Source organism: Bombus flavifrons, chromosome 13 (assembly GCF_040668555.2).
Source record: "Bombus flavifrons isolate JBK064 chromosome 13, iyBomFlav1_principal, whole genome shotgun sequence".
Lineage (NCBI taxonomy): Eukaryota > Metazoa > Arthropoda > Insecta > Hymenoptera > Apidae > Bombus > Bombus flavifrons.
Window position 1 is genome coordinate 10,822,907 of NC_138454.1, and position 10,667 is coordinate 10,833,573.

A 10,667-nucleotide genomic window follows, 5' to 3' on the forward strand; every position below is an offset into this window, starting at 1 on the left:
CGTTGATATTTGCAAGCCATTGAAAAGTATTCGATAAATTTTTGTTCAAATTATACACATCGGTGGAATGATCTTGAAATATATAATAAAACGTGCGATTCCATCAAGAAAATTTACATTAGAATTTTCACAAATAATATTTCGCAATATTTCATGTTTGTTTCATGTAGAATACTGATTGAAGTTTCACGTTAACGAGGAAAGCTTTAATCAGAACATGAATCGGTATGTCCCGTCGTTTTTATCGTGTATTAAAATTTCGTTTCAACTACGATATTACAGTTTCCTATTTATGTTCGTAAATGTAACAGATGTAGATGTAACAGATTCACCAAATGCAACACTAATATCTCTTCAGTTTCTCATAGACAGTTGCAAAATAGTTTGTCCGATAAAAACATAATTAGCGAAATATTGCGCTTTAGACTCGTTGAAGCCTGGAACTATTCGATACTGCACATTACCATATTCATTTTCATTTCAGTCTAGTCATTTTATCGTAATTTATAAAAGTCAGGAGTGTGCAGGGAAAAAATTTCTCTCTTAAAAAGATTTAGCAATAAGAAAGTAGTTCAATCTGACGCGCAATGTACATATAGATCAGCCGGGGTAGGATACAAAAACTTAAAAATATTATAAAAAGCGGTTAGGAGACGAAAGGCCAGATCGATTAAATTTTGATCGGCCAAGACCCGAGTCTGCATCCTTTTTTTATCCAGTCACTGTGCCATAACTTATCGAGAAACATAGACTCTTAGGAAGTACCTTTTTCATACCTTTCTCTTTTTCAAAACTTGGATTTATCAATACGTCGTATATTAAAATTGGACAGAAGATTAGGAAAATTGACATCATTTTGTCTGTAACAATCCTGCTGACGATATGCTAAAATTTAAAACGTGGTTAACAAAATTTTAATTCATATTCAGGAAAATATTGTGTAGTTCAATATCTCAATTAAAGCTTTCTTAATATATTTTAAAATTTTGATAAGTTTAAAAGATACAATCGTTAGCCCGACAAAGTGTTAAAATCATTTGCATAGATGTGTCGAGTACGTTTCGTGAATACGTTTGTCGCATTACTTTGGACGCGATTGAAGAGGAAGGATGAACAAACGCATTGAACAGAGACTTATACACATACATAATGTATAGATAGTAAGCATACAGAGTAACGTATATGTACCGGTTCCATTTCGCAATGTAGATCGACGAAGAAGATGCGAAGAAGATGGCGAAAGCTGAAGAACTGACTGATAGTACGGTTTATGCAGATTACACGAGACTCACCGATTTGAATAATGTTTGAAATAAGTTGAAGAACTCGTCTTATCTTTCTCCCGATTGCTTCATAGTTACGTACATGTTTGTCGTTGCATCATGATTTGTTAAGCTAGGGCCTCATTGAAAATTAGTCATTTTACCTGCAGATATTCTCTTCTCGTGTCTTCTCGCATTAATCTACATAGAGATAATGAATATTATAATGTTTTTAATTGATGCATCTTTAATGATTACAAAGTAAATACTTCATTATCTTGGAAATTATTTACGGGGACTTTGTGTAGTACAATTCGATTGCTTAAGAGAAGCATCGCGGTATAAATATTGTTATTATATATGTAGATTTGAAGCGAAGATATAATTTTATTAACGTTAATACAACTCATATGATATTTGAATAAACGTATATATTAAGATAAACAATAATTTAGGCCTGTATCGAACAATGTAATTATACTACAGGTATGCTTTATTATACTATACTATAGATATCAATTATTCGATAACATAAGACATATAAGAAATTACGCAGCAGATAGTATCTGCTAATAATCTAAGTATTTCAAACAGTAAATAAAATAAAAATACAATAATACTTTACTTCTTCATTAGTCGTGTAAAATTAACACTGGCTATACATTTAACAGAGTCGCGATGAATTATCGGTAGAAATAAAAATTGTAGTATCTTCAAACCATCTAATAAACTCTATCAGCATCCTTCCAGGATTATTATATCAGTACGTACATATTTCCATGCAGTTTCCTTTACTTTTAATTTCCTACTAATTGACTTATCTGCGTTAATAATCCATAATTTTCTGTTAATTGTCTCATTTAACTGCACTTTTACACTTTCTACTTTAGAGTCGGATCTTTTTCTAATAACTCATCGCGCGTTGCATTATCTCATCAGCGTAACAGTATCATTCCCCACCAATCCTCCACATTAATTAACAAGGTGTTCCACTTATTTCAATTCTTCGACAGAAGGTACAGTTGTTTGTAGCGTAGATGATTGTTTCTACGAACATTGTTCTCGCATCGTGCTAGAAACAAGTCCGACTTGTTGCTTGTTTTAAGATCGAGCTCGTTATTATTACATTCTTTGATTTCACATTCTTCGGTTTCTTCCTTACACGCGATCAATTTTTCCTAATTCGTTTCTTCGAAGATGAACGATCATTTTTCGTCAATTAGACTCTAACTTTCGCGTGCACGAATGTCATTTGTGAGTAATAGCGTGCATGGAGACTTCTGTGCACTGTAATTTATTTAAATGTAACTAATCTGTAGCTAAAGCTAGAACGATGATAATAACACGAAGGAAAAAATCTCTCGGCCCTTCGGAATAAAAGCTTCGAACGTCGATCGTCCTTTTTTGACGTTCGAGAAAGGATGGTTCGTTGTTCCTTGCTATTAACCCATTAAGAGAGTTAGTATTATCCCAACGTTGCGTGAATGCAATTTGCATCACCGAACTCCGCTTTTTAGGTTACAGTTGCGAAAGGAAATTTCAAGAATTTGTTTAGTTCTTTTTCCTTTTTACTGTTTCTTTCTCCATGTAAATTCCATGGTTTCCAAAAGTTTGAAGCAACTGAAGTATTTATAGCGTTATGATTTATAATAATCCGTTTATGTAGATTGTGGACTTTTACGCATTTATGAACAAAATTAAAGATGCAAAAATGCATAAAATATATACTTATAATACGCAAACTATAGTATTGGTTATGATATTTAGCGAATACAATGAATCTCTCCGTAACGATCTGTAGCCTAATAACAATTATCCTTTTTTTTAAGATCACGCAAATTCTGTTTTGTACATCTAATTCGTGTCTACATATTGCAGTAATACATTTTCCATATTTTGAAGAAATAATGTATAGGGTGATATATTCATATTTACCAGTAATGAACTAATCCGTTCGAAATTTTAATTTTTAAGTACATGGTATCGTTTTATTCTGAAAAATGTATAGTATCTATATCATGTTAATCAGACATGCGAAAGGCACATATTTTTGTATACTTTATTTTGTACTTACCTACTTACGATTTATATATACAGTTATACATTGTCAGAGCGTTACGCGCGTTAAATTATTATGGAAATTTAAATTATACACCAGATGTAATTTGTTCGCATATACCGTAGAATTTTAATTATAGCGGTAGTAAGGCAAAACCATATATTTTACATATTTTCTATCCTAACAGAAACCGACACTGTAAAAAAGATATTAGACATGAGTGAATCGAATAGGAGTCTTAAATGAATTTTAAATAACAAAAAAACCTTCTTTTAACACAATTATTTCGTTAAAAAGAAAAATACAATTTTCGGTTGCATGAGAATATCTAAAATTTCCTACATAAGGAGATTTAGGATAATAACAATATTTTATTTCTATCGAAGCAATTGGAATCTGCACGAAATGATTACTTTGCATTACAGTGTACAATTTGATACATCAAGAAACGAATGACATACGATGAAACAATTTTAAATGAGAAATACGTGTTTTATTTGGTTTCTCCATTAACTTTGTTCTACCGTTCTTAATATTTAAAAAAAACAAAAAAATATCGAGTATAATATTTTTACAAAATCTCGCGAGTCTCTCAACTATTTTTACATTTTTAACACTTTTGATTTAGAATTGTTACCATCAATTTCTACATTAAAACTTCTATGCTCCTTTTATTAATTAGATTCAGAATTCGAATTAACATCAATTAGTACGTAAATATGTATCTCATTTTCGTAAACAACGTCCTCGTATATTTATTATAAGACTTTACTTCTTTCTTATGATTAGAGAATTAATTTATCCAGCAGTGTTCACTTTTTTAAATGCCTCCAAACTTTTCAGTGCATGAAGAGATAAAAATATGTTGATATAATATCTGGATGCAGCTTCTCACTCAAGGTTGCTTTACTTTTTTTACAAAATAAGGTGCGGTTAAGCATTGTCATGGTGAAAGGTAAACCCGTTGCAGTTTACCAAGTATAGACGCTTGTTTCTTACAGTTGAATATCATCAGCAAGATGTCTTACATATAATTATTTATTTAAAATTTTCAATAATGAATTGAAAACGGTCAATAAAAAAAAAAACAGTTTCTAAAACATCTCACAATTAATTCTTTTATCGCTATTCACCCAAGTGCTCTAGAAAACGAATTTAAAGTTATAATTATCGTTTCTGATCGATAATATAAAATATGAAATATCCCTTCAACGATCTGTAACGATAGAATGCAAAAAACGACATATATCTGGTGAATAGCCGCAGCGATATAATAAGAAACGCGAGATATCTCGTACGGAATACTAATTGTACTAATTGTAATAAGTGTCTAATTTTGATCCGACTACATTCAACCTATTATGTCACGTAATCTACACGTACACATATCTCATTAATATTTGTCAAGTATGCGTACATATTTGAGACCCTCGTGATATTACAATGTTTCATACTTGCAACGAAAGATAACTTAAATGTCATGCTACATAAAGATGTACATATTACAACTTTACGAGTAAAGTTAACGAAATAACAGTATGAACTTTAATTCATTCCGAGAAGGAGTCTTGAAATTTTCAGCAAATCGTTTTTGCACAGAGATCATCATGAACAAAGTGTACATTGTTCTTACCTAAGCAATATTTATTTATCTATTTGTACTCAACTAGCTATATCGCGTTATATCAATTGATAATATCAACAGGAAGATAAGAAAGTGAAACGCAAGAAACTCTGTACCTTGGACATGGAGAAGCTAGGAAATTTCAGTGCAGGAAAACCATGAGAGTTGGTCGGTCGGTACGAGACGTATGAAAGCGTTGCATCGCCTTAGCCGCAGTATATTTCTGCATTATATAAGCAATATAGTCCTTAGTTTATACCTGGGACGCCGCAGTTAAACGTTGCGAAGACTTTTATAGGCCTATACGTGAATATTCTCGTGCATATACCGGTTACAACGCCTGGCGTGTTTCCTCTTCAACGCAGATATACACATTTATACACGTACGTCCTTGTGTCGTCGTTTCTTGTCAGCTTCGATGGGAAACATATTCGCTGTGAGATAGGTGATTGCTCGGTGTCGGATAACGAAGTGTTAACCCTTCACCGGTAGCATATATTTTTTATGACGACCAAACCTCGGATTCCCACGTTGTTATCTTGATAAAGAGTCATTTGATTTTCAGTATCGCGTAATATCTCCGTTCCCCTCCAACTATTAAACATCGAAGTTTTATCAAAAATGGAATGCCTGATATTCGTTTTCCGACTCCTTTAGGAAATGAATACATCTACGCAGAAAATAGCGTTCCTAGTAATTATCTATAGTTGTTTAAATATCTACACGTCGATTTTTCGAACAATTTGCATTATTCCATCTTTCAGAATGTCCTTTCATATTTTATCTGAATTAATGGTTCCTCGTGTTGTAATAAATGTATGCGAAATGTATTAACAGATTTTCCTTTTTCTAGTTCACTCACTATAGCGGCCAGAACCGCTGCTATCTACCATCTACATCATCTGTCATGGTATACTTTATGATAATTAATTGATTTCCGTATCCGTAGTTATAAATATAGATTTTATCAAGTTTCTATGAATAATATATTATTATATTTTACTAGAATCGGTGACTCGCGTATGCGAATGATATATGCATATTGTCTTGAATCTTGAGAATTGTCTTAAGATCTGACTGTGAATGTTACATCTACGAGAAGCACTTTTCGTTGCTTCATTTTTCATGTTGTTCCTGTTTAGTATAGTATAACGTTACTATTATATAAACTACGTAATATAACATAGTATAGTATACTATACAATGTAGCCATTATAATAGAGATACTAAAAGCTCTGAAATTACATTTCTTAAGAATATTTCGTACATTTTTTTATATTACCTATATCTTGTAGATTTCTGAAGATTTAAATGTTCTATAAACGAGTAAATATCCGCAATCTGGTTATCGCAATTAACGACATTATTGATCATTACGGTACATAACTTCTAATTTGTACAGTAATTTACTAATTAATAATGTCAGCGAATTGGCAAGTGACAAGTTACAATTAACAAATACGTGTCAGTATATCCTACGTAAAGAACGAGAGAAAAATATTAAATGGCTGTTATCAATTCTTCTAAATACTTAGTTACCAATAAGATCAATCTTTCTTGTCTACGATTTCATATCCCTAAACGATAATGTCATCTCTAAGGAAAATAGCCCTTCAACCTGGTTATTATCTTAATTTTCTTTCCGTTTCTATCGTCTTATAATTACGTCGCTCGATGCTCATTCCCATTAAATTAGCTGTCAAAAGTACACTGCCTGTAAAATGTACCATGGAGACCAGTACATATTGCTAATTCATCCTCTGATATACCGGACGCGATTTTACAGCGTATACTTTGCTTGTAACGCGTGTGCAGCGTACACCTGCACTTACAGCTATTTAAATATAAATTAAATATCAAAAGTAGTAACGTTGTTAAATATGCGAAAGCAGACAAATCCATTCATTAATGAATTTAACGGTACTCCATACACTTTGAATAATCCAAGATTAAATAACAAAATTATATGCAATACGATAAAACTACATCGCATATTTAAAAATATTGTACATTCCAAATTCGGTTTTCTTATTACGTATTATGATTCACCCTATAGTACGCCGAACGCGATGTTTTGAAACTCCTCTATAGCTTGCTATTTAACCGACCCTCATCCTCGACATTGTCAATAAAACGATTCATTCTTTTACCATTGTGAGTATCTTATAGTCACGGTCAAATTCAACACAATATGCGCATCGCTTATTTAAAAAGGAAACAGCAATCTCACCACGATATAACGGAGACTTCATTTAAAATTTATTTGTCATGCTAGCAAATTGCTTCGTGAATTAATTAATTTACTTGAAGCTGCTTGATTGGCCTTCAAACCAGAACTCACAACAGACCTTTTATCGTGAATGCCAAATTATTATCTTTAAATATATATTACGCTACTTCGTCCTTTTTGTCAATACAACAAATATGTTCGAATCTAATTCTACGTATAATTCAAAACGTAATTCTGTAATTCTATAGCATTATCATTCAGAATTTTTCGAGTATGTAATTGTATGATTAAAAATTCCGTAAGTCTTTAATTTTACAATTCAAAATCCTGTTCGTCTACAATTTAGACTCGCACATTCGTCCTGTGCATAGGCTAAATAATAAAAAGTACATTGCAATCGTATATCCTTGGTCTGAATTTTCGAAAACTCCGACTCCGGTGAATTACCGCTTGACTTGTCGAAAAAAATGGATAAATATCCCGATACAAAAAGTGAACAAGGGGTTAAGTTATCAATATGCATAAATGGTCCTTATTTCACCCGAAGGTGATCAAGATCCATGCAAGCTGGTTCAGCTTAGCACGCTATTAAGTTGATGGAATTTCTCGAGAATCGATGCTTGTTCGCCTCGATGAAGGCTAAGTAACGTAGGAATACCGTTTAAGATTAAACAAGATCAAACAAAGCATTTTATAATGTGCATCTTGGAAATTAAGAAATGTTTTTACTCTATTATATTGCAGTATCTCTGTTCTCGAGTCGATATTATACGAAATCACTAGATTATGGGTAACCAACACGTGGAACAACTGCCAACATACATACGTATAGGATTCCTAGGTGAAATCCGTGGCTGTGGATACGCAGCAACGCTTACCAATCTTATACTGATACTGCTATAAGATTAATTTGAGTATTTCGGATCTCGATAGCCTTGAAGAATCTCAGAAGTATTATAGCATGCAATTCTTCATATCAATCATCGTTGCGGAATGCGATTTATTATTTATTATGATTCTTCCCCTATCAAGATTGTTGCAGAAGGAAAGAGACCATTCTTCTGTCGTTTGAAGTTTTAAAGAACTAACTAAAAGAACTATTTTGCGTGACGAGTAGACTGTGGATTTTTATGCATTATGCACAATCTAAAGGTACAGAAATGTACAGAATGCACGTATGATACAAAAATATTGTATGATATTATTATTAAATATTCAATGTAGAATACTCGTTCTGATATTTAATAAGTAAGATATTTAATAAAAATATATCTCTGCTCGTGCTCTATTTCTCTACTAATAAGTTTGGTCGCCAAGACCGTTGCGAATTTATGCAATTTTATATGCTCATGGATACAACTGAAGAAATAGATGTTATGCAAATATTTATTTAACACATTAAATATCATAACAAGTACTATAGATACGTGTAGAGTTGCTGTAATTATTTAAGAAGCTGCAAGAAGGCGGCAAAATTTTTTGAATAATTACTAGTAATTTCTACACGAATGTTCATTTTATCTTAAAGTTGCTAAGATTCTTCCGATGAAAATGAGTCTAAGAACAATATACATAAATCAGACTACTTTTAACAGTATCAGTACACGGAATATGGAAATGAACAGCTTCTTTCATTGCTCCTCCATAGTGTTTTCTAAATTGCTGATTGTAGGAATTATCTGCGCGTGACTGAATTTACAGTACGATCAGATGGGTAAAGGTAAGCGTGATCGCAGCGCGATCACCGGCAACTATGTTAATTTACATCACGTGCTATCGCGCAATGACACCATACGGCCATGGCACTCCCAGATTATCGAATTATCGAGTCAATTAATAAAATACTAATATGATGTAATGGTGGTAGTTTCTCTTTGGAGGTCGAATCCGAATTATTAAACCTTCGTTCCAGCCAATTCATACATTTTAATGCAACCCAGATATGCGCGCACTATAACGTCTACTTGCGCCTTTATTTGACGATAATAGTGTCTTTAATGGGACGATAATACGCATCGAGGATTTCCTGGCGATTTTTCTATTTCCTAATTCGACGACAAGTGTGGCATATAGAATCCTGATAAATATTATATTTAACAAATTTAATCATTGGAAACATTGAAATCGTCTAATTTGTAAATATTCGTAATTTAATGTACTGCAAAATAATTTCTATATGGATGATTCTAATTACAAATTCAATTGTGAATAACAGGATTAATACGATGTCCAGCATGAATAATTCTAATGTTATTAAAAATAACCATTTTCTACTTTAATTCATCTTAATCTTTTCTGTAAAAGTTACAAGAAGTATTTTGTATAATTTTTTTAAATATAATTTTCTCTTTTTGTGGTAGGGACCTGTTTTACCATTGAGACTGTAAGAGTTCCCGACATCTTCCGCTAGAAGCACATTTGGCGCACTTTCACGAGCGTATAATTAGATGTGCTTTACAAATAATATAATAGTGTATTTTATTCGAATAATGTGTAGTTATATAATTTTTGTGTCTCCGGAATTTTTGGTATAAAATACTGCATTGTGTGCGCGTAATATAATTCGCAATTGTTTAAAATGTTAGAATAAAAGCTGCTAGTTGATTATTATGTGTATATTAACCTCAACAGTCGTCGATATTTTATTTCTGTATGCGATTAATTGGTCATAAATAGCACAAAGTGAGTGTTTTGAAAGGATCTATTATTTATATTTATTTGTAGTAAGTGTATCTGATAATAAATTGCACTTTTTGTGCATAACAATATTCTATGAAATTATCATAACCTATATTCTATATACTTACACTATTTAGTTTTCTTGATATTATGAAGTTTATAATAATATGGGATGAAAATGGAACATTTTTGTAATTTTTATGTCGTCCAGGCTGCTCAATTATGAATCCTGATATTCAGGAAAAGATTTTCAAGTTTGAAACGTTTGTCAATGATGTGTTGAAGGAGGATCTTGCTAAATTAGAGCAGAAACTCGATACTAAGAATGGAGAAATTGCAGAGTTTCTTCAGTTAAAGGGTATGATAACTACCCTCCAAAACAATGGCTTTGATAAAAGTGGCTTTAAAACTCAAGTAGATATTGGACAAAGTTTCTTTATTGAAGCACACATTCCCGATGCTTCTACAATTCTATTGGATATTGGTTTAGGGCATTATATGGAATTTTCTTTACACGATGCTCTGGCTGTTATCGATGTTCGAATTAAACTACTGGAACAGCAAATTAAACATTTTCATAAAGAGATAGCCAATACAAACGCTTATATCAAACTAATTCTCCTAGGCATTAGAGAATTGCAAGGGTTTGATGACTGAGTACAAAGCATATTTTGCACTGTGTAATTTTATGATCTTTCATGTATACATACTTCTCTACTAATTTTTGTACATATTGAAGCTTTAAATAAATGTCAAACGACATTGAAACACTTATTTTATTTTTTGAAACTCTTCATTTCCAAGATCGATGAC

At 32.1% G+C, this 10,667-nt stretch overlaps 1 protein-coding gene and 1 long non-coding RNA gene across 3 annotated transcripts; one reads left to right on the forward strand and one right to left on the reverse strand.

Moving 5' to 3' along the window:
- Positions 1-951: 951 nt before the first annotated feature.
- Positions 952-2,211, reverse strand: LOC138186511 (uncharacterized). Its single transcript, XR_011174903.1, has 2 exons — positions 1,888-2,211; positions 952-1,463 (listed from the first exon to the last, which is right to left on the reverse strand). It is a non-coding gene; the product is annotated as an uncharacterized LOC138186511 (long non-coding RNA).
- Positions 2,212-9,572: 7,361 nt separating this feature from the next.
- Uxt (Uxt prefoldin-like subunit) lies at positions 9,573-10,628 on the forward strand. Of its 2 annotated transcripts, none has more exons than XM_069125204.1 (2): positions 9,573-9,898; positions 10,066-10,628. In XM_069125204.1, the coding sequence occupies exon 2, from the start codon at positions 10,077-10,079 to the stop codon at positions 10,509-10,511; it is 435 nt and encodes a 144-aa protein (XP_068981305.1). In that variant the 5' UTR covers positions 9,573-9,898; positions 10,066-10,076; the 3' UTR covers positions 10,512-10,628. The 2 variants fall into 2 exon arrangements, with proteins under 2 accessions (XP_068981305.1, XP_068981304.1); XM_069125203.1 differs by having other exon boundaries at positions 9,576-9,857.
- Positions 10,629-10,667: the final 39 nt, after the last annotated feature.